We start from the raw sequence: 24552 nt of genomic DNA, 5'->3' as shown, positions 1-24552 counted from the left end.
CCTCACCTAGAATTGGGTCTGGTCATTGCCCTTTTCAGAATTCCAGCATTGTTGGCCTGGGGCTTTCCATACAGTACTATGATCACTGTATGCTGGTGATTCTCCTGGTTCTGCCCACATCACTCTGAGTCTGTTCATATAAGTCTTCCCATGACATTCATAAGTCACAGTTTGTTCCCCCATTCCTTCAACAGTGGATGCCCATTTCATTTCTGGTTTCCTTCATCTAGACCTGGTATTTCTTCTATAGAGGAGACTCCCTGGTGAAGAAATTCTCTCTACCAATACAGATCTGCAATTTAGACTCTTATCGAGTTGTCTAGAGTTTAGTGTTGTTCATTAGGGTCTGCCACTTCATGACACGACCCCAGTTGGGATTTGCTTGGCAAAGATACCAAAGTAGTTTGGCATTTCTTTTTCTAGTTCATTTTACATATGAGGAAACTGAGGCAAAAGGGTTCAGTGACTTACCTAGGGTCACATAACTAATAAGTATCTGAGGCCAGATTTGAACTCATTTCGATGAGTCTTCCTGATTCCAAGCCCAGTGCTTTACCCACTGCACCACCTGGCTACCTATGTTGTCTAGAGCACAGTCATCAAGTGGTTGGCCCAAAGCCAGCATGTGTCAGAGGTGGTACATGAACCCAGGTCATCCTGACTCTGAGGCCAACGTCTCTTGGTTCATATTTTAAAAGGCAGCTACAGCTATTGTCATTTCTATGGGACCTTTCTTTCCCTTCTCCATTGGCCTCCTTGAGGCATCTGACTCGCAATGAGATTGTAGTCAATGGGTATAAGAGTTCCCTTGCTTTTCTGGCATAATTCCATATTATTTTCCAGAAAGATCTGAGCAACCATAGGCATACTAACAGGGAATGCATGTGCCTGTCTTTCACCTACTACTGGTTATTTCCCTCTTTGAGATGTGAGCAAGACCTTAGAACGGCTGTAATTTCCACTTGCCTTATTATTCGTAACAGCGTATTTTCACATGGGCGATTCATGACTTTGGAGCCCTCGTTTATTGGAGAATCGCTCCTGGTCAAACATTTCTATCAATTCTCCATTCATCATGGCTCAAAGACCTTCTTCAGCCTGCTTGAACGCCCTGGATATTCACACTGAAATGGTATGATTTCGCCAACGGAGGCATTCCATTCAACAACAGAGACTACCGTCGAGCCATATCTGCCCATCCTGTGGGACTGTCTGCCTGCAGGACACCTTCCCAAGATGCCAGGGACATTGTTCTTTTCCCCTGGACACGGCAACAAAATGAACCAAGCACAAAGTCACACCTGGATACCTTTCTGGCTCTTGAAGTCGATGTCAGCAAACCATAACCTCTGACAGATTCGACGGTGCTGGAAAGAGTGAGCCGGTGTGGCCATTGGGGAAGGAATTCTTTGGCCATGGCAACCCATGAAACAAAGGGCCGTACAAAATGGCCCTCGCTCTTATTTGGGCCCCTTCCAGTTCTGCAGTGATGACTGCAGAGTGGCTGAAAAGGATGCTGAGGGTGACGGCAATTATAGATATTATATTAAGGGGGAAAATCACTATTTCCATTGAGAGAGCGATGAAGACACTGTTCTGTGTTTCTCTGAAAATGCTTCACTCACAGAAAACCATTGTATTCTGGTCACTTGATCCTGAATATATTTGTAAGGGTGAAATGTGAACCCCAAACTTAAAGTAGAGCTCAGTGAATCCCCGGAGAAGGGGTGCTCTCAATAATGAAGTGATGAAGCCTTCTCCCACCTGCCAATTAACCTTTGAGAATGACCCCTTCGCAGATTAGGGGAAAATGAAAAGATTCTGTTGAAAGAAGGTTGGTTGGTTTGATGAAGCACCATCCATTAAACACATTACCCCACCCAGGGGTCTCACGGCTCTGAAATGAGCATGTTTCCATTCTTAATCGCTGCGTGCTAATAACCTGATGCTTCAGCTCAGTCTCACTTCACTTCCCCCACTTTCCTTAGTAACGAGGGTATTAATTAACCCACAATCCATCGGCAGTGTAAAAGCATCAGCTCCCTTGTTACTGTACATCATGTCGCGTGTTCAAAGGTGAGAGAGAACAGATTCATCCAAAAGACGAACGACTCAAATGGAAATTCCCATCTGAAATTGGACGCCCAGTAATTTCTCATTAGAGCTGGCTGCCATGGTGGCAGCTGGAACCAGGGAGCCTTTGTGCCCTCTTAAGAGTATGAACTCGAAGGGGCTATTTTGCTCACAGCTGGTAGCCCAGATGATGGCCTTTGTGCTGGAGATGAAATGACTTAAGTGGCTCGCAAAGAGCCTGACCCAGAGCTTTCCAGAGAGGGTCTTACTTCAATTATGACTTTGGCATCCATGATTCCATTCATGAGGCCCACAGCCTGAGGGGGAAAGCTAAGGGATTCCTAGTTCTTTCTTCCTCTACTTCTTATCACTTCATCACCTGGAAGAACCAACTTCATTTCTTCCTCCCACCAACGCTTCTACTCCTATTGGCATTAATGCAAACATTAACATACTGGACATGCCTTACTTATCTCAGTTGAGTGTCATGATAATCCAATGAGGCAAGCATCAGAGCTATTTTTAATTCCCATTTTACAGATGAGTACAATGAGACTCACAGAGCTCAAATGGCTTGCCTCCAGGCATAAAGGCAGTGAGTTTCAGAAGTGGGATCTGACCCCAAGATGTTCAGATTCCAAGGGTGTCACTCTATCCATTACATCAGGCTGCCATTCTCTTCAACATGAAATGAGTTTTAATGAATTTGAAATGGGAATCAGTCTACTGAACATAGACCCATTAGTGGGGACTAAGAAATAATCAGTTGATGCTGTGAGCATCAGACATTTTAAAGATGGGAGGGAGAGAATGGGAAGTACCAGGTCTAGAGTCAGAGGACCTAAGGAAGAATTCCAACTCTGATCCTTTCTTTCTGCTGTGTGACCATGGACAAAACACTCAGTGTCTCTGAGCCTCAGCTCTTCACCTGGAAAGTGAGGAGTTGGACTAGATGGCTTCAGAGATTCAATGATTCCATGACATCAAGAGATCCTATCATTGAGCTCCTTCCTCTCCTCCTCTATGCCTCTCTGTTTCAGACAGCAAATCTGTAATTAATCTCTGTATTTAATAGGGCCAATGTGGTATAGTAGAAAGAACACTGGCAAGCATGGGTGCAAATCCTGCCACCATCATTAGTTGCTTGATCCTGGGCAAATTACATAATAATAAAGAACTAACATATATATATATATATATATATATATAAATGCTGTTCTTATCCCTGTTTACATATGAGTAAACTGAGGCAGGCAGAGGTCAAGTGAATTGCCCATTTAGAACTTCCATCTTTTTGTCTCCAGGTCTATTACTCTAACCACTCTGCCATGGACAGGCAGCAGCTTGTCTTAAAGAATAACTGATATTCATATAGTGCCTTAAGTTTGCAAAGCACTTTACAATTTACATTTTATCCTTGAATCAACTCTTGGAGATAAATGCTGTTATTATTCCCATTTTAGAACTGAGGAAACTGAGGCAGGCAGAAACGGTGACTTTCTCAGGATCACCCAGCTAAGTCCCTAGGCAAGATTTAAACTCATCTTCCCGATTCAATGCTCTATCTACTGTGCCATCTAGCTGTCCCATCTAATGTCAGTGCTTATGGTCTTCTGAGTTTGGCAACATAACTAAACTCTCCCTGTGGTTCAGTGACTGCAGGCAGGTAATGGATTCCAGCCTCTGTTTGAAAGGTCAGGAAATCAACCCAGAAAAGCCAAAGCCAATTGGGATGGTCAGCACCCTGGACTTGGACTTTCAGTTCACCATTCATCCTAAACTTGGGTGACCTTCATATAGGTATTTAAGCTCTCTGAGCCAGTTTTCCCATCTCTAAAATGGGTCTATTAGCCGTCATATCACAATCCAACCACAATTGTTGGGGAGATCAAATAAATCACTGTAGCTAAACTGCTTTGAAATGGTAAAGCATGTCCTAACCAGAGGGTGAACCCACCAAGGGGATTTCTCACTGGAGCATCATTACATCATTTAGTTCAAATAATTGGTAAGAATTAGAAGAAAAGATCTATGCTATCCAGTGGCAGTTTAATGGTGTCACAGATCTCCCTTGGAAGCATTGGATGTCTCTGCTTTACCTGAAAATGACCACATTTAGGCCATACTCTGGCACACGGGACCCAGCTGGACACATGTATACTAATAGATTTGTTTTAGCTTGATTTGATTCCATTAAAATGTGAACAAAAGAAATCTAATAGTTTAAAATCACAGGCAAAGATGGAAGAAGCCTCCCACATCCTTAGTTTCCATCCCTCCCAATCACCCTGAGAGCTGAGGCATGGAAGGGCTTCCAAGAGGGGCAGGCACTTCTCCAGGGTCACACAGTCAGGAAGTGTCAGAAGCAGGATGTAGACTAGCTTTCAGATCCCAATTCTTGACTTTTCTCACTATTTCATGCTTTATATCAAGAGGAATAGCTTAATTAACCACGGAGGCTGAAAATTCGAGTAAAAAACACTCCCAGGAATGGAGTACCTCGAGGAGGTTTGGGTTCCCACTGTTGGCCACCTGATTGCCAGGTCACTAAGTTCCCCATGAAGCCATCTCTTCTGCTGCTGTTCTTTAAGGGATAAGAGCTATAACTAGGGTGAGATGACTGGAGCTTTTGCCCAGGGTGCACTTCCTCAGCACGGCAGTGGCTTGATCTGCAAGAGGTAACCCTGGTCCTTCCCTCAATTCCAAGGTCCTATTACTATGGTGCTGTCTCCAGGATTGGACCTTCCGAATATCAGCAGAGGTGGGTTAGACACTCTAGAGGATGGGCTGTGGATGCCCTGCTGCCCCTCCTCTTTCTCTCTCACTTTTCCATTCAACTGTTTTTGCCTTGTCTGAAAGGAGTTCTAGGTACAAGAGTTCTAGGCAGGTTGGTTTCATCAATGTCTCTCCTCCAAGAGTGAGGCATTTATTCAGTCATGCTCTGCACTCCTCAGACCTAAATCCAGCCCTGCCGTAGCCCTAATGTTATTGGTTACTGTACTCCTTGGGGGCGTCCGATCAGGGAGATGGTCTAGTCAGAGAATGAGGAGTATCTCAACTCCCCTTCTTCAACTAGACCAGTGGAAAGGAAACATCAACAAACCTGGAAAGTAAAGGAGCGGGCAGTCCTGGCACTCAACAAAGCCATGGGGCATCTATCAACCAATGAGCCTTTATTAAATGCCTACCTAGTGCCAGGTGCTGTGCTGGAAACTTTCGAAAAGCCCCCCAAAGTCTTGGCAAGATCGCTCTGGGACTGGCTTCTAAGGCTGGTTATGGACCTGCCTCTATTCTTAATTTCCTGGCACGTTTGGGTCAAAACTGCCCATTTGACAAGACGTCCCCTTATAGTTGCACTTAAAACATCTCAGGCAAGAGAATGATGTTATGCCAGTCGAGTCTAATAATCCATCTCTCCATAAGCCAAAAAGCTCAGTAACCTTGTTTGTTGTTAGTGAGTACTGCCTGCCAAAATCAGCTCCGGCTCTGAAAGACTCCCAAGCAGAGCCCAACGTCCTTCTGCACACCCAGGACTCTGTGGTTCCCTCATTAGTGTATTCTTACATTTCCTTAAACTAAAAACTCTGGAGGCTGGAAGAACTCTTAGCAGTCACCAGGTCCAATTTCTTCCCCATCTCTTATCTTCCCCTCATGAATCCTTCGCATTTTCTTCCTTCCTTCCTCCTCCTCTCCCTCTCATGCCTTGGTACCTAGTGGATTTTCATTGATATAGGGGGCCCCCATTGAGCAGAGCAGAGAGCTGGAGTGTCGCTCCTGGAAAAACGGGGAGGTCAGTGCCACGCTACCGTGGCTGTTACATTGTACTTTTACTCAGTTTGTTGGCGATGTCTCGGTTACACTTTCATCTGGTTTGGGCAGTGTTTGGAGTTTTGTGGAGACCAAAATGGATACTTTGGGTAGAGAATAATGAGAAATGAAGTGACCAGCCCAAAGTCCCACAGCCAATGTGTATTAAGAGGAAGGACCTTGAACTCAGGTCTTCCTGGCCTCTTAGCTAGCTCCCCATGACCCCTGTACAAAGCCTCTCACAGTGCAGGTACTAGAAGTGTTTTCATTTCCATTCTGGGAATGGGCAGATCAAGACTAGAAGATAGAAGGGAGTAAGCAAATGAGCCCCAGCGAAGCAGCAGTAAGACACCCTGAGGGGCAGATGGGAGGCAGCCTGGGCCAGCCATGTCAAGCCATTCCTGGCACCACTGCCCAGGATCTCCTTTCAGACCTAGATGGAGCCTTGGGAATAGCCAGGCTTCTCGCCCATCCTGGGGAGATGCTGGGAGGACCTGGCTGCTCAGGGGCTCCAGCCACAGCCACAGCCACAGAAGACCCAGAGGGAGTTCTGGCCCCCAGAGTTTGTCAGTGGAAATGACACGAAGGAGGCGCCTGGCCATCAGCTTTGTACCCAGAGTCCTAGGGGATTGCCTCCTCAGACTGGCAGCTGAAGTCTTCCATCCAGGTGGTCTCCCCTAGTAGAATGGGAGCTCCTCGAGGGCAGGGGCAGCCCCACCTTTGTATTTGGGTCCCCGGGGGTGCTCTGAACACAGGAAGCAGCTAATAAATGCTTTGTTTGTTCATTCACTCACCCTGCTTTGCTCATGGCTACTTAGAAGTATTGGTTCAAAGGATGAAATCCTCTTTTCTGGGCTTTGTACTGACAGGGGAAACACTGAGTAACTGAGAAGCTGAGCTTTCTCTGCTTTACGCTGACCAAGTCCTGCACTCCAGGCAGGACAGAGCTGGGCTACAGTGGCTGGCCACCCAGAGGCCATCCTCACTGGGGTGGGCACACTGCCCTTCACCAGGGAGCCGCTACTCACCAGTTAGTGAACACACTTCAGTGGCTTCCCCCGAATCACCTTTCTGCCCAGTAAAATGCCAGATGAGCGGTGACCCTGGGCTCTCCCCATCATTTGTCCTTGGCCTTCCAGGATGGAGGAGCCTGCCTGGGCAGGAGTATTCCTACTACTATATTCCATTTGGGGACCTACCCCGTGACCCGTGCCAAGCATATGGGGCCATGCTGGGAGCCATATGGTTGCGTTCCATCAGATGACAGTGATGGTCCTCCCTCAGAAGGTGCTTCAGAAGCAGAAGAGCGCCCTTGGCCCTTGGATGCCAGCCCGTTGTCATCTGCCTCCTCCCACGAGATCTGGGGCTCCCTCGAAAGGAGGAACGGCGGCCAGAAGTCAGAGCTATTGGAACGTCCAAATTACTCTCTTCCAAAGTGGTGTTCCCTAATTCACTTATTACCCTGATCAGAGGCAAACACCGCGCACGACCCTGGAGCCAAGCACTGGGGATGCCTCAGCCAAGGGCCCTTTTGGCTTTGTCAGGCCAGAGAAATACCAAACACTCTCCATGGCTTCCCCCTCTGATCAGAGGTTGGACAGACGAGCCCACAGGGTATTGCTGGGACGGTCCAAACTCGCCATGGAGCTCCTTGGAGTGCCAGAGGAAAGCTCCATGGGAGAGCCGGCCCAGAAGCCCCAGCACTGGGCATCCCGCTTCACGTGGCCGCAGACAGGCAGAAAGGTCTGGCGCCTACCAAGATACTCCCACCAGCAGCAGCACTTTGGGGGCGGACGGAGAGTGGGCACCCACTGCTTGGGGATGGCTGACTAAATCGTGGCACATGAATAGAATGGAATCACGCTGTCGCATGGAATAATGAATGAGAGCAATCCAGGAAAGAGAGGAAATCTGGAAAGCCGACTAACTCGTGGTTTAGAAATATAATGCAAAAGCAAATGTGTCATCAGAATAAACAAGAACTGAGAGCCATCCAGGAAGGCCGGGCCAAAGCGCCCCCAAAGGAGGCGAGGTCAAGGAGGCTACAGCAGGGAACATGGCCGATTGCCACAATGCAGAGATGGCCTGCCGACGCAGGTGAGCCCCAGGAAAGTTCTGAGACACAGAAGAGGAAACCCACATCACTTCTCTCAGCCGGGAAACGGAGACTAGGGGGGCAGAATGTCGCCTTTACTGCTAGATAGAGGTAATGATGATGATAATCGCTAATATTTATATACCACCTACTATGTGCCAGGCACTCTGCTTTACAATTATTACATCTCATCTGATTGTGACAATTCTGGGAACACCATCACTGCTGTGATCCCCAAGAATAGAGACAAATAACAAGGAAAACGAGATGCACAGGGAGGAAGAAGCGTGGGCAGGTGAATGGGCATCAAACTTGGTGTGAAAGAGACTCAGACTCAAATCCCACCTTGGCCGTTAAGTATGTGACCCTAAGGAAGCCATCTAACTGTGCTGTGCCTCAGTTTCCTCATTTGCAAAATGAAAAGATTACACCTGATGGCCTCTAAGGTCCCGTCCACTTCATTATCTATGCTCCTATGCCCCATTCTTTGTTGTTGTTCAGCCACATTGCATTCTTTGTGGACTATACCATCTATGGCGTCTTCCTGGCAAAGATATTGGAGTGGTTTGCCATTTCCTTCTCCAGGGCATTCAGACCAATAGAAGTTAAGTGACCTGCCAACGGTCACACAGTCAGGAAGTTCCTGAAGATGAATTTGGACTGAGGTCTTCCTGTCCTATCCACTGAGCCACCGGACTTTCCCGATTCCATGCTAAGTGTGACGTGTTGTGTGAGAAGGGAGAACATGCCCAGAACTGGAGGCACCAGGAAAAGCTTGTCCTTGAAGGAAGCTGGAGACGCGACTCAATCACCCCATCCTAAAACCTTTAGCATCAAGTGCTTCCTGTGTGCCAGGCACTGAGCTCACCAACACCAATGAGGACACCGATCGATCTCCCCATCGCTCGTTAAACGCTTGCAATGGCTCCCATCAGACTGGAAGCTCCTTGAGGGCAGGGCCTGATTTTTGTCATTCTCTGTCTCCTCAGCACATGAGAGGAGCCTGACAAATGTTCACTGACTTTCCTGGCCAAGCCTCCTTTGGTCCCATGCTAGGAGAAGCCCCAGAGTCAGGGGGCCCAGAGCTCTCTGAGCCTCGTTGGGTCTCTGGCTGAAGTGACCGATTAAATCCCAGAGTTCCTCTGACTGGGGGAGATAGGAGAACACATGCCGGCTTCCTCCCAGCTCCCAAGTGACCCCAGCACCAGCCTTGAAAGACAGACGTCCTTCTGGTTTTGAAATAGTGGAAAGATACGAACGAGTCCTTGGACTCCATCTCAAAGGAAGAGAAACAAAAACTCGTACTCAATCACATCTGCTCCTAGCATGGGGTCACAGGAGCCTGGAATTAGAGCAGGAAGGGACCATCGGATTCATTCCCTTCATCTTACATATGGGTAAACTGAGGCACAGAACAGTTAGTTGTCTTTCCCAGGTTTACACAGCAAGTCAGTGTCTGAGATGGAATTTGAGTTTGGTCTCCATCCATTAGCCCAAGCTTCTCTCTGTGCACACTGTGAACCTCCTACAGAACTTACGGGCACAGACTGCTTCTTGTTGGCTTTCATCCCCAGCCCACACATACCTAGCACAGCGTAGGGAAATTCTTAATGATGGACATCCACAGGACTGGTTTGTTGATGGACTGCCAGATGGGCACCCCTAGTTTCCTTCAAAGCTACCTCCAATGGGACGCTTTTCAGGATGTTCCCAGGTTTTATGCTCTCTCTAGTCTCATATAATTGTGTATATACTTGTCTGAGTACAGTCGAGTATAAGCTCCCTGAAGGCAGGAACCACTTCTCATTCTGTCTCTGTATCCCCAGCACTAACATGGGGCTTTGCACAAGCATCCAAAGGTGGGCATCACAAAGAGGTGCTTAAGTACAGCTGGAGAAAGCCTGCCAGTGTAGACAAACCCTATAGTGCCCACTGCATGAAGCTCCCTACCCTTTGCCACTCTGGCATCAGAAGCACCATCGTGCCCAGGCACTCTGAGCCCATGGCATTGCCAGTGGTCTCAGTCTGGGCCAGCCACATATGCAGTACCACTGCCCCCGGCCCTGGCCCATTTTATCCTGACAAAGCAGAATATTCCAATGGCATTTGGTGCATGAAACATTAGTCTGTGGGCACACAAAGCAGCGTAGCAACCTGGCCTTCTGTAGGGATTTGGGCTTTTTACTTTTCCTAGGTGAGTGACTACAAATGATACCAGTAATAAAAACAAAGTTCTCAAAATAACTCCAGGAAGTAGGTCAATTAAGCCTACCATACCCATTTTGCAGATGAGGAAAGTAAAGCCCAGAGGAACAAAGTGGTTTTACCATGGTCTTCTGGCTAGTAAATTTTGGAGGCAGGACTGGAGCCCCAGCTTCCCACCTCTAAGAACATTATTGGCAATTCTGCACCAAATTCATCTATTCACAATAAATTAGGGATCTTGAAATCTCAACTTAGAAGGAGCCTGAGAGATTCATGGGTCCAGCTTCCTCATCTTCCTTGGGCTGGTGGCACAGTAGAAAGTGCTCAGTATTTATAGCCAGACGATTTGCCATTGAATAAAAGTATGATTTGGGGGAAGTTGTCTCCCCTGTGCCTCAGTGTCCTTCCCTGTAAAATGAGGGGGTGGTATAAGGTTGCCTTTTGAATCCTTTGCAGTTTTATGACCTTAGCTTCCTTCTCATGTTGAAACTTCAATTTCTTTCTTCATAACTTGAGGAAGTTGGCCCAGATGGCCTCTGAGGTCCCCTGAAGTTCTATATCTAGGGCTAAGGCTTCTAAGTTGCTCATCTCCTGGGCCTCAGTTTCCTTATCTGTAAAAGTGTGTCTATGGGGGGCTGAGGGGGATTGGATGACCTCTGAGGGCCCATTCAGCTCTAAAAGTCTCACTCTGTGATTCTACTGGAATTACCAACAGTAACTCTGTCGTTGCTCAAAAGCTTTATCCTTTACAACTTCTGAGAGTTAAGTCCTTCCTGGCATGACCCATCCGGGCCCCCCTGAGCACCAAAGACAACCTGTTGGATGTCACCCAACATGGAAGCTGTTGGTGTGGGGCTGAACTCTGGGGCTCCGTGGGTGGGGGGCAGCTTCCCAACTTTCCAACATCTCATCCGAGTTGGGATTCCTAGGAAACTTCCCACCAAGCCAGGGAACTTCAGAATCCCTCATGCAAGTGTTGGAAACTCGAAATCAGGCTTCATCGGCCCCAATAAAATCAGTCTAAGCTCTCTGGGGAAGGCTGTAGGCAGAGAGCACATCTGAGGTCCCCGGCTGATGGAACAGCTGACAGGAGTTCTTGGGACCCACAAAAAAGCCTCTGAACCCCGGCAAGTGTCCCATCAAGTCAATAAATCAAGCATCCTTCAGGGGGCTGATCAATGCGCTAATTACTCCCGGCCAGTTCTGGCCTCAGCTGCCCAAGGAAGGGACTCCTCAGGTCCTGGGGGAAGCCCTCGAGCTAGCGCAGAACCAAATAAAACCCCAAACGCTCTTTAGTTGGGAGCGGACGGTGGCGGAGCAGAGAGATTAAACCGGACCCCAGGAGGCCTGATCAATGTAGTCCGCCCTCCAGGCACCCTGATTGTCATTTCTAGGTGAAAAGTCAAGAGCGCCTGATCTTACACGCCAGAGCGGGTGCTGCCCGGCCTGGCCGCCAGCCCTTTAGCTGGAGAATGCACAAGTTGCCCCTCAGCACTTCCAGCAGCCCTCTTGACTGTGGGCACCCCTGCCCTTGCCCAGCGCTCTCCCCAAGTCAAGTGAATACTGCCCTCAGGGCCCACCCCGGGCGCTGCCTCTACCCGGACTTTGGCGAAGATGGGGGCAGAAGTGCCAAGGCTGCCATGGCCGGGGATTCTTGGCACTGCCCTGTCCCAGGCCAGCTTCCATCTGGAAAGGGCATGCAGTGGGCTGACGGGCAGCAAACCAAAGCAAACGCATCCACCGAGCTCCGAGCCAAGCCCGGGGCAGTGCTAGGCACGCAGGCTGGCTTTGGCACTGGCCCTGGCTCGGCAGCCCGCGGCCGGCCGGCCCCAGACGCATACAATCAGCTGGGCTCCCCAGCCAGCAGGAAGTAGCGGCGGCGGCGCCACCTTACCTGTTTCTTTGTCCTGGACTTCTTCCAGGTGCAAGTCATTGAGGAGATGCTCCAGAATCTTCTCGGGCGTCCCCGACACCACCACGTATCTGTCGGAAAGGAGAGAATCGGAAGACTCGTCCTCCGTGGACGACTGGGAGCGGTTACTCCACTCGTCCTCCTCGTCCTCCTCATCGATGTATTTGAAATAAGGCACATCGAAGGTGGGCAGCTCTCGGCCCCTGCCGCCGCCCCCACCGCCGCCAGAGGGGGCGGCAGGGTCCTTCCTCTCGAGGTGGGGGTCAGAGACCCTCAGCCGGGAGCTCCCCATTGTGCCTGCTTAGTAACAAAGGCATCTCCCCCTCCCTAGATGCTCAGATCTCGGGCCATCTCCCGGGCTCCCTCCCTGTAAGGCAGGCAGGCAGCCCATCCGGCTGGCTGCTCCGGGCTCTGCAGTGAGCCAGCTAGTCTGCTCCAGAGGCGGAGAGAAGACAGGCAGAGGGAGGGGGAGGGAGACAGCGAGGGAGGGGGGAGGGAGACAATCGGGAGAGACGGACAAACAGAGAGAAGGAGAGAGAGGCAGCTGGAGCAAGGCTAACAGCCAGAGTGTGTCTGCTGCTAGAGCGAGGAAAAAACCAGCCCAACCCTCTCACCTCCAATCAGTGTGGGCACTCCCTGGCGCGGGGGCTGGCCCGCATGACGACACCTTCTTGAATACCAGGACAGTTCCGTCTTCCTCCTTCACTTGCAAGGTTGCGACTTCATCATCTTGCTGTAATTTGGGGTTGGGGGGACGGAGGGGAGGGGAGACAACAAAGACAGAGGGAAAAGGTAAATCCTCATTGGGCGCTGTCTGGGGGAGTCCCCCCCCCCCACGGGGGCACATGCCAGAAGTTGGAGGGGCGGCAATTGGGGGGGGGGGTCTGGAAAGACTCAACATCCAGAAGGAAACAAGGACTGAACTGCCATTTATAAGAGTAGCTCCAGTTTGGGGGAGAGCCCTGGATCTGGAGTCAGGGGACCTGGGTTCAAACTCCCGCTCTGACCTTGGGTAAGGCATTTCTCTCTTTGGGTCTCAGGATTCCTGCTCTAGAAAATAAAGAGAGACTAGCCTGGTTGATCTCTAAAGCCCCTTCCAACACTAAATCTATGGAGTCAAAAGATGTGAGTTCAAATCCTACCTTGATTATCTTGTGACCCAGGGAAGTCACTTCTTTTCTTTCTTTCTTTCTTTCTTTCTTTCTTTCTTTCTTTCTTTCTTTCTTTCTTTCTTTCTTTCTTTCTTTCTTTCTTTCTTTCTTTCTTTCTTTCTTTCCTTCCCTCCCTCCCTCCCTCCCTCCCTCCCTTCCTTCCTTCCTTCCTTCCTTCCTTCCTTCCTTCCTTCCTTCCTTCCTTCCTTCCTTCCTTCCTTCCTTCCTTCCTTCCTTCCTTCCTTCCTTCCTTTTTGGCTAGGCTTTAGTTTCCTCAGTTATAAAATGAAGGAATTTAGAGAATCACAGATCTAGAGGTGTTTTAAGGAAATAGTTAATATTTCCTAATACTTAAGAAAACCAAGTCCCATGGAAGTTGCAGAACTTGCCCAATGCCATGCAGGCAGTAATTACTAGCAGTGGGATTTGAACCCAGGACTCTGAAGTCCTTACCTACAGGTCTTTCTACTCTCAACCAAGACTCAGTGACCTCCAAGGTCTCTTTCAGCTCTAAAACAAGAATCCTCTGAGAACCATAGAATCCTTTCAAGGACTTGGATGGGGAAAAGGAGTGCAAAAGACTGAGTGCACAATTATTCAAAGCAAGCAAGAAGGACAAAAGTTCCCTCCCTGAAGATCATGAATCAGGGGATTCATAAGCACCCACACAATTGGGGTCTATTCACTGGGCTCGCCCTTTAGTCGGGCTCTTTCATGGGTCGCCCCAGCCCACGGGGCAAGCAGGATGGAGCCCGAGCCTCGGCGTCCACCCTTGGATTTCTCTGCCTGTCTGTCCCGCATGACCTCTGTGGGCTTCTTGTTAGCAGCCCACCTAGTCCAGGACCAGCCGCCCCCATCTGCGAGGGAGGGAGAGGAAGGAGACTGAGGGCAAGAGGAGGAGGCGGGGGAGAGAGGAGGGAAGGAAAGGAAGAGGAAGGCGAGATAGAGGAGGAAAGAGAGGGAGAGGCACAGAAGAGCACGAGGGGAGGGAGTGCCAGAGCAGTGCCCGCTGTGCCCGGGGCACCTCCCTCAGCGCCCAGAACAGGAGCAGCCTGCTGACAGGGCGCTGGGGAGGGGGGGCAGCTGCTGCGCTGCCCCAGCTGCCTGGGCACTCTGGGTGCGCCCCGACACCCAGTGCTGAGCATTTCCTAAGAGCTGACTGTGTCATCTGCCCCTGAAGGCAGCTGGGGCAGTTTGGGGAAGCCAAGTCAGGTTGGGGCGCTCTAACTGGGCCAGTGGCTTTTGGAGCAGTTCAGAGTGGGGGCTGAGGGAGCTGCCATCCCTGGCAGGACCCCCTCTAGCCTGCGGTCCGGGTGTTGGGAATCTCCCCAGGTTGTTTCAGTGCTAAGCAGTCTATCACCAAGGATGCAGATCATTTGGGACTCCTCCTCTCCTCCCACCACCAGCCCTGTCTAGGCTCTCATGGCTGCTGGGCTAAACTCCTGCATCAGCTCCCAACGAGCCAGTCTCGCTGCCTCCCATCCAGGCTCCAAACCAGCCAGAATCAGCCAAGCTGGCCCTGAAGCTCTCCCACCCCCACGGGGAGCATTAAGAGATACACAGGAAACAATTGATACACAATGTATTCTGAATGTAGATTATACAAATGCGAAAAATAGAAAGGATGGATTAGAAAGGAAATTCCGCTGAAATACAGCCACCAAGATATCCTAAGACCCAACTTCATGGCCCTCCTGCTTCAGTTCCACCCCTTCATCTCCCCAAAGGGGCCCAGAGAAATTCAGTGATTTGTCCACAACGTCACAAAGGTGGAACTGACCCAGGCAGCATTTGAACCCAAGTCTGGGAACTCCAAAGCCAGTAAATAGTCTTTCCCTTGTACCACGTGGTTTAGGGCACATAACCCAAGTTTCCTGACTCAAAGGCTAGAGCCAAAGAATGACTCCACTGCCCCCCCCCCCGGTTATTTTAAAGAGTAATGTAGTTTTATGGTCTATTAGCTTAAAATTTTTAATCTCTTTACAGTAAACAACGTGACCAAGTTAAAAGAACACGAAAAGTCGCTGCAAGGTCAGACAACCAGCTACCGGGGCAATGAATGGGGGCCCAAAGTCTCCAGGGATGTCGGTGTGGAGCCACATCATTCCATCTTTCATTGCTTCTTTGGTGGCTCACACCCATGGCAGGAAACCAGGGGACCGAAAGGGGCTGGAGACACTCACGAAGAGATCAAGAGCCGTCAGGAGGGACAGAGAAGACAAGCGGGCAAAAACAATTCGAGAGACGGCCCAGGACGCCTTTCCCCCACTGCCTCGAAAAGCCCAAGGATGCTCATTTTCCTGGGCTTCGGTCACCGGGTAGGAAGCCCTGGGAGTCTGCACACACAGCATATGCAGCATTATTCACCGCTCCGGCATGGGCCAGGCTTCGCCAGTGCATCCCTCAATCACTTTGGCCATGGAAGGGCACAGCGTCCCCCCTCATGCTGGGCATGGAAAGGTGGGCACCAGAGTACCCCGGGGGGTGATGGAGGGACCGAAGGCCAGAAGGGAACTGATAGCATGCTTGTGGCCGGGTCATACCGCAAAAACCTAGGAAGGAACGAAAAAAGATGGTGCAGAAGAGCTCCTGGGAGAAGATGGAGGCTCCTCCATCCATCCAGGTTGGACCTCAGAGACATTCCTGACATAGACCGCCCAGGCAGTGGGCATCCAGACTCTGGCGCAGGACCCTCGAGAGACCCTTCTCCTTTGGCCCAGCTCTTAGTAGTAGAAAACTCTTTTTCCACTGAGCCTAAGTAGACAGCTTCTACCCACTGTCCCAAGTTCTACCTCCGGTGTCTCATGAGTTAATAGGGCTACTAGAACTTATTAAGCACCTACTGTGTGCCAGGCACTGTGCCAAGATCTAGGGATACAAAGGCAGACAAAGGAAAGCACCTGCCCTTGAGGAGCTCCCAGGCTAATGGGGGAACCAACGGGCAAATAGCTACATACAAACCCACAAAGCCAGGATCTATTGGGGCTCAGCTCAGAGGGAAGTCGCTGGACTTACAAGGACTGCGAATGTTTTCACAAAGAAAGTGGGCACTTTGCTTAAGCCCCAAAGCAGCTGGGAAAGCCAGAGGGTAGACGCGAGGAGGGGAGCTCTTCCAGCCATGGAGTCAGCATGTGAAAATGCTCCTTGTGGGGTCAACTTGGACACGCTTAGGTTCCACTTTTGCCTTTGCTCCTCCAACTAATCATCTCAACCTCCTTCCGTTGTTCAGTCACTTCAGAACTCCTCAACTCCCCACAACTGCCCATTTGGGGTTCTCTTGAAAGATACAAGAGTGGTTGGCCATTTCCTTTGCCAGTGGATTAAGACAAACAGGGTTCATTGACTTGGCCAAGGTCACACCGCTGCTGAGTGTCTGAGGCCATTTTTGAACTCAAGGTCTTTCTGACTTCAGTCTCATTGACCTATCTACTGCCCCTCCTGGCTGCTCCCACCTCCTTCAGCCAATGGTCCTTTGAGGATCCCAGACCCCTTTACTTCTCCATGGCACAGTGTCTTTCCTAAAGTGCAGGGCCCAGATCTGCACCCCAACTTCCTACTTTGGGCTGACCCACCCAGCAGACAGTGGGATGGTCAGTTTCTCTTCTCGGGAGGTCTTTCCCATGATCATATTAGCCGTGACGTCATCTTCCTCTAGCGCGAATATCCAAGGACAAGTCCAAGTCGTTGTTTCTTTTTCTCTTTACCCGCGAGGTCAACCCCCCTGGGCAGAGCAGACCAGATTCCAGCTCCCCTTGGTTCTCACCAACAGTTTTTTCATTTGTTTCAAGTTTCACAGAAGTATCCAAAAATATGGAGAAGAAAGCTATTCTGGAGGCGATCCCCAGACGATCGCCTGCGTGATGTCCACGGTCAGCCACCAGTTGGCCCGGACGCTGGCTGTCCAGCCGAACCTTTAGCTGCCGCAGTCACACAATGATTTCCAGGGTGATGAGCCTCCACCTGTCCAGAGAACTTCTCTATCCACCAGACGCTTTAAGAAGGAATGAGCTCAAGGACGCGTCTCTGCCTCCTCTTCCAAGGCTGCCTCCAGTTTCAGCGATTCCTGAAGCCCGGCAGGAGCGCCTGGGAAGATGGAGCCCCGGAGGGCACCGGTCCTGCCGAGGCCCCCAGAATCCACCTGGGGCTCCTGCAAATGTCTTCTCCGGCCATTGTCCAGCTCCAACCTCTCTGCCCCAACCCTGAGCCACTCGGCTGCTCCAGGCTCCCCAATGACTTGCTTGAATCTCTTTGCTTTTGTTTGAATTTGTTTCCTTGAACAAATGTAAGCTTCCCAGGGCAGGAAGGAATGCAAGTTTGACTTGGGAGCCTGGCACGCACGAAGGGCTTTATGAGGGCTTGGGGCTAGCAAACTAGAACTTTGGAGTAGGAGACACTTCTGGAAGCCTCAGACCTCCCTGCGGAAGGGAGCCACTCTCGTGCCCCGATTCACTCCGTCCTATTTGGAATTTTTGATAAAAATACTTGATTCGATGGAAAGAGAAACTAGAAGTGGAGTTCCAGGATCTGCGTTCAAATCCTGGCTGCCATTTACCTAAGTGATCTTGGACAAATCTCTCCCTTCTACCCATTTTTGCTTTTCTTTGCTTTCCCGAGTGTGGTACTGTTCCTAGCACATAGTAGGCTCTTAATAAGATGCTGTTAAAGGACTGACTGACCAGAAGCCTCAGTTTCCTCTTGTGAAAAGTGGGGTCTCCTCCATCCATCTATGAGTCCGCGATGATCCCCTGAAGACAGAGGAGGCACCTTATCACAAGTGGAGATAATTTGAAGCTCAAATGCCGGCTGACAGATCCCAGACTCAGGCTGGAATGATAGACCTAAAGCAGCCAGATGACATTTAATGAGGATAAACGTCAAGCCGTGCACTCAGGCTAAGAAAATGAACTGGGACCTGGCTTGGCAGTTCTTCCCATCAAAAAGTCCCGGGAGCTTTAGCCGGCTACATGCTTGATATGTCAGCGGTGGGATACGGCTGCTTGAGTCGCTAATGCAATCTGTGCGCGCATTAATAGCGGTCTCGACTCTGAAACAAGGGCCCATACAGACCTGCTGTCCACCGAGCTGGACTCGGGGCCACCCAGGGACGACGGGCTCCTCGGGAGGCATCGTCGTTTCAGAAGGGCAGCCTTGGGGGGAGATAAGGAGAGTGGCAAAGGCTGGGCTAACCCCATCATATCGGACTGAGTTAAAAAGTCACCCCTTTGGCCTGAAGAAGAAACGATGTGGAGGACGGGGGGAAGCAATGAGGAAACCGGAGACAAGAGACAAGAGAGATGTCCATGAACTGAGGCAGAGCGGAGGAGCAGAGCCAGGAGAACACGCCGTGCTCCCGAGGCCACCCGAAATACAAGCAAGTTGGAGGACTTTTATTTATCATATTTTTACAAATGGAAAAGCTTATAGAAACTTTATATAAAAGTTTCAGAAACTGGCAGAGCACAGAGTGGAAGGAGAACAGTTTAGACAATAACAGCAAAATGACAAGACAAACAACTCTGAAAGCTGGACGGGAGGGCCCTGGGGCGGTCCAATGGCCATCCACGACCCCAGAGGACTGATGGGGAAGCGCGGGATGGCCTCAAGACGCAGAACGAGATTCACATAGTATATGTGTATATTTGCCCATGTACATATGGGGCTATGTAGAGATGGACAGTATCTGATATCTTTTATATTTATTTATACATAGAGATACAAAATATATTTATAGATATTGTTTCTGTGTATTTACATTGGAAAAGGAAATGGCAACCCTCTGCAGGATCTTTGCCAAGAAAACACCAAATGGGACCTCAAAGAGTAGGACATGACTCAAGTGACTAAACAACAAAATATTTATATACAGGCAATGAAGGAATTTGTTTGTGCCTGAATTTGCATATTTGTTACAGAGGATTTTTCTTTTCACTCTTTTTTTCCTTTGGAATGGGAGAGAGAAAACACGTTATTTAAAAATTTAATGCAAATTGCTTAAATTAAACGAATCAATTTAATTTTATTAAAAAATTAAAAAACAATGACAACTGGAGAGCGGGTTCCACTACACATGTGGAATGTGGCATGCACTTTCTTTCTGATGAGGTTCGTATATTGTTAACTTTGCTTCATTGTTTAAGTTTGTCATAAGAGATGGGGTTATCTACAACTATTCTCCATGTAAAAAGAAAACACATCAATACATCTTAAAAAAGAAAGGAAAGGAAAGGAAAGGAAAGGAAAGGAAAGGAAAGGAAAGGAAAGGAAAGGAAAGGAAAGGAAAGGAAAGGAAAGGAAAGGAAAGGAAAGGAAAAGGAAAGGAAAGGGAAGGGAAGGGAAGGGAAGGGAAGGGAAGGGAAGGGAAGGGGAAGGGAAGGGAAGGGAAGGGAAGGGAAGGGAAGGGAAGGGAAGGGAAGGGAAGGGAAGGGAAGGAAGGGAAGGGAAGGGAAGGGAAGGGAAGGAAGGGAAGGGAAGGGAAGGGAAGGGAAGGGAAGGGAGGAAGGGAAGGAAGGGAAGGGAAGGGAAGGGAAGGAAGGGAAAGAAAGAAAGAAAGAAAAGAAAGGGGAAAAAGAAAAGAAAGAAAGGGAAAGAAAAGAAAGAAAGGGAAGGGAAAGAAAAGAAAGAAAAAGAAAGAAAAGAAAAGAAAAAGAAAAGAAAGAAAGAAAGAAAAGAAGAAAGAAAAGGAAAGGAAAGAAAAGGAAAGAAAAGAAAAGAAAAGAAAAGAAAAAGAAAAGAAAAGAAAAGAAAAGGAAGGGAAAGAAAAGAAAGGAAAGGAAAGGAAAGGAAAGGAAAGGAAAGGAAAGGAAAGGAAAGGAAAGGAAAGGAAAGGAAAAGGAAAGGAAAGGAAAGGAAAAGGAAAGGAAAGGAAAGGAAAGGAAAGGAAAGGAAAGGAAAGAAAGGACAGGAAAGGACAGGAAAGGAAAGGAAAGGAAAGGAAAAGGAAGAAATGATGTTAGAAGGATGGAGTATCTATCTCTCCAACTCTTTGTAGCAATGTTTGGGTTTTGTTGTTTTGTTTTTTGTTCTCATCCCGTGATTTTGTTGGTGTAGGGTCAGTAAGGAAATTCCTCATAACAAAGTCGACGTTCAGCTGCTCCCACAACTTACAGCAGGGGTAATGAGATCTTAAATGACTTGCCCAAGGTCACACAGTCAGGGGATGTCAGAGTTGAACTTGAAACCAAAGCCACACACCTCTCTATCTACCTGTCGCTTGCAGCTGCTCCGTCACCATCATCGTCATGATTTATATTCCATGTTAAGGATTATAAAGCACTTGAAATCTTATCTCATCAGATCCTCACAATAGCCCTGGGAGGTCGGTGCTATTATCATCTCCATTTTATTCCTGAGGAAATTGAGTCTGAAGACACCTCACCTGAAGGTCATGCAACTGATGGTGTTTAGGGAAGGATTTGAACTCAAGTCTTTTGACTCCATTGTCACCTAGCTGCCATATTTGCTGTATGCAGAAGAGAGTGCTACAGGGTATTTCAGAGGGCACAGGTCAAGATCAATGGGCAAAAGGAGGCAGGCGAGCAGATTTTAGCTCAAGGCAAGGAAGACTTCTTCAGCCATCCAAGCTATTTAATCACAGGGCCATGCAAAGCAATGAGCTCCTTGTTCCTTGAGATGATAATAATAATGATAATGATGAGGTTGTCAATAGTTATTGATGTAGCCCTTCAAGGGTTACCCATAACTACAACCCCTATCGGTTTAGCTCCCACTACGAGCAAGGCAAAGAAGATACAGAAATACCAAGGAGTAGGTCCCTGCCCTCAGGGAGCTGACATTCTAGAGAGAGGAGAGAGAGACCTCCACACCAACCCTATAGAGCAGCACGAGGTAATTTCGGGAGGGAAAGTGCCCCTTTGGCAGTGTGAGTCTTAGGATCTCTATTTTGGAAAAAGAGAGGCTCAGAGGTTAAATTATTTCCTCCTGGAAACCCAGTGAAAGGCTGTGGGAGCTATGATTTGAACCCGGGTCTCCTGCTTCCGAGTCTGAGAATCTTTCTGGGTTGGCTACTTTAAAAGCTCGATAACTAATTGTGATTTTCAGTCTTCAAAGGTTCCGGCCATAGATGGGAAGTTAAGAAAGATCCTTGGAGGGCATTTTTAATTCAAAGATGCACCTTCAGAGAACACAGAAGCCCGCGATGCTTCAGTCATTGTGGATTCTCCCATCTCCCTCATCCACAGGGCCAAGTTCTGGGAATCTTTTCCTTTTCCTCGCTCATCTCTCTTCTCCATCCCCCCTCCCTCTCTGTCTCTCTGTATGCCCATTTCTGCCTGCCTGTCTGTCTGTCTCTCTCACACACATCTCCTTTATGGTGCTGCCTCCTTATTTCTTCTTAAAAGAACCCCTCACCTTCCATCTTGGAGTCAATACTGGGTATGGGTTCCAAGGCAGAAGAGTGGTAAGGGCTAAGCAATGGGGGTGAAGTGACTTGTCTAGGGTCACCCTGCTAGGAAGTGTCTGAGGTCAGATTTGAACCCAGGACCTCCCACCTCTGAGTCTGGCTCTCTACCCACTGAGCCCCCCAGAGGCTCCCTGGAGCTGTGATTTCAATGGTACACAGAGGGATGGATCTTTGGTTACTCTGCAGTTTGTATTCTCAGACCCCGAGATGGGAAGCTCTTCTCCTTGGATCAGAGGTGGGGTTTGAAGTTGGACCCTCCTGAGCTAGAGGCTGTGGCTCAGATGGAGATGCCCGCCTGGATAGGGCAGAACGTATCCTAAGCCTCTGGGGGCTGGGTTCGACCCAGCCTTGGCAGACTCGCTCCCCCCTTTCAAAGAAACACTCACAGGTTACGGATCTCGCCACATAGTAGCAGCACAGGGGATTGCCAGAGGAAAGGCAGGAAGGGGACTCCATCATAGGACCTCCAACGAGCTGAGTGTGAATTCTGCTTCAGACACTCACTGGTGAGGTGACCCTGGGCAAGTCCTTTCATCTCTCCTGGCCTCTGTGTCCTCCTTTGTAAAATGAGGAGATTGGACTTGGCTGAAGGAGCTCCTGAGTCTTTTACAGTCACAGAGCCTTCGTTTTACTTCTTTCCAACTTCCTCCAGGAACAAGTCTTCGTGCCTGCCTCTGGGGCCAAAGAGAAGTCGAGATGGAAATCTCATCCCACAGTCTTGCAGGTCTTTGGAATTCTCTGTTCTCTGGGGGAAACCTTGTCCAGGTCTCTGCCGAGCCTCACACATGGCCGAAGATGCACCCTTCATCTCACTCCAGGAAACTAGCTCGTGTCTTCTTCTTGGGACGGTTCAGTCATTTCAGCCATGTCTGACTCTGCAATCCCATTTGGGGTTTTCTCACTTAAACGGTTTTCCATTTTCTTTTCCAGCTCATTTTACAGATAAGGGAACGAAGACTAACAGGGGTAAGTGACTTGCCCAGGGTCACACGACCAGAAAGTGTCAGAAGCTGGATTTGTGAAGTTGGATCTTCCTGACTCCAGACATCCCTCTTGGCACCTACTTATCTGTGCAGGCCTTGCCCCCCTCCCCAGGAGAACTCAGGTTCCAGGAGGGTGGGGCCATTTTCCTTGTTTTCCCATCCCCAGCACCCCGCAAAGTGCCCGGCACCCAGGAAGCCCTTCCTCAATGTTTCTGGAGTTTATTCAGTCTGTACCTCACTCCCTCCTCCCTGGAGGCCCTTGAGCTGGCCCATGTCTGGCTCTCCGTGAGGGATCCATCAAGCCTTTCTTCTGCTTCTGGGACAAGAACAGCGACTGGCTCCCCCTTGCTCTGAAGCCTTTCTCTGGGAGGAAGGAGAGTCTGGGAGGCCCCTCGCCGCCTTGACCGTGACCTCTCCTGCCTTATCAGGATCTCCGATCGGCTCCTGACACTCGAGCTCCTTCCCGGACGCTGTGCACTGGGGAAGAAGATTCAGGGGCTCAGCCGAGCGCCCCGAGGCCTCCTTGCCGTCCTCTGCAAGGCGAGTGCTTCCCCGGCTCTTCTGGCCAGGCCTGGGAAGGCTTCTGGGCTCTGCTTTCTCCTGTCCACCCTCTAACAAGGGACCTCCTCAAAGGCGCAGGTCTGCCACGCTGCTCGAAGAGCAACAGCTCGCCAAGGCTTCTAGGATAGAAAATGACACCCGATATTGCCTCACCTTCCCTGTCTGGCCTTTCCCCTCTCTGGTCCCTGAGTCACCCCATAGCTGGAACTTTCCCTCTCTGGCTCCCAACTTCCTCCTCTATGAAATGAGGCTCTTTCCCAGCTTTTTTCTCTTGGCTCTTCAGAATTCTCCTTTTCCTCCACGACCAGCAAACATGGATGAAGCACCGACTATGTCCCAGGCTCTGTGCTCGGCCCTAACCTCCAGGAGAGGACCCGGCTCTTGCTCCGAAGCATCAGCTCTAGGGCCCTCACTAGAAGCTTCTTTAGGGCAGAGATTTCTTTATTTGTGCTGCTCCAGCACTGGTGGTACCGTGGTGCATAGAGCACGGGACCTGGAGTCCAGAAGGTTCCTCTTCTGGAGTTCAAATCCAGCCTCAGACACTTAGTAGCTGGGTGACCCTGGGCAAGCCGCTTTACTCTGCCTCAGTTTCCTCATCCTTGGGTCACTGACCCAAGGGCCCTGGGCTCAGAGCCAGCAGAGATCGCCTCATTGGGCCCCTTCCTTTTAGAAAGGAGAATGTCTTGGAACAAATACGGTTAAGAGGCAAAGTTTTCCCCATGCTGGAGGCAGCCTATCATTGTTATTTGTTGGCTTTGGAGAAGGAGGCTGGGCTCCTTCCAGCCCCGGGTCAGCCTTGGCCTCAGAAGTGGGCTGGGCAGGAGGAAACCCAGCAGGCTCAAGTCGGGAAGGAGGAAACGGAGAACAAGGCAGGTCCTGACATCACCTTTATCCTCAGCAGATGGTGTCCTCACCCTTTCCTTCCTCCAGGAGGCACCAGCCTCTTAGCGGCTAACAGCTGCTGACAGCTGTTCTGGGCGCCTGGTCAGCTCTTTCTCCTCCACCTTCCAGCCTGGGAGGGTCTGGCGGGACCAAATCACCATCCATCTCCCTCTCCCAGGGATGGGGCAGTCTAGGAAAAGGTCGGAGGCTTGAAAGTCCAGAAAGCTGATCCTTGCATCCTTACAACACAGATTTGGGGTGGGTGGGTGGAGACAGCCTCTGTCTTTATATGGCCCAGATTTCCCCCTTTCTCCATCCCACAGGGCCATTCCTTAGAGCTGGAGTTCCTGACTTGCACTCCAGGGAACTTAACAAAATACATAACTATATTTCAATAGAGCTCAGTCTTTGTCATTCTCTAATTCTCTGTATTTTGTCTTATGCACTTAAAAACAGCTGTGTGA

At 49.6% G+C, this 24552-nt stretch overlaps 1 protein-coding gene across 1 annotated transcript in view; it reads right to left on the bottom strand.

Annotated features, from left to right (window-relative positions):
- The window catches only part of RAPGEF5 (Rap guanine nucleotide exchange factor 5), a 247107-nt gene that overhangs the window by 73157 nt on the left and 149398 nt on the right, over positions 1–24552 (bottom strand). The window contains exons 10-11 of the mRNA XM_056800508.1: positions 12707–12825; positions 12075–12163 (exon numbers count right to left, since the gene is read on the bottom strand). Coding sequence (XP_056656486.1) covers positions 12075–12163; positions 12707–12825 — 208 coding nt within the window. The remainder of the gene's footprint in view (positions 1–12074; positions 12164–12706; positions 12826–24552) is intronic.

Source organism: Monodelphis domestica, chromosome 5 (assembly GCF_027887165.1).
Source record: "Monodelphis domestica isolate mMonDom1 chromosome 5, mMonDom1.pri, whole genome shotgun sequence".
NCBI classification, from domain to species: Eukaryota; Metazoa; Chordata; class Mammalia; order Didelphimorphia; family Didelphidae; genus Monodelphis; species Monodelphis domestica.
This window is presented reverse-complemented; position numbering and strand designations above follow the sequence as displayed.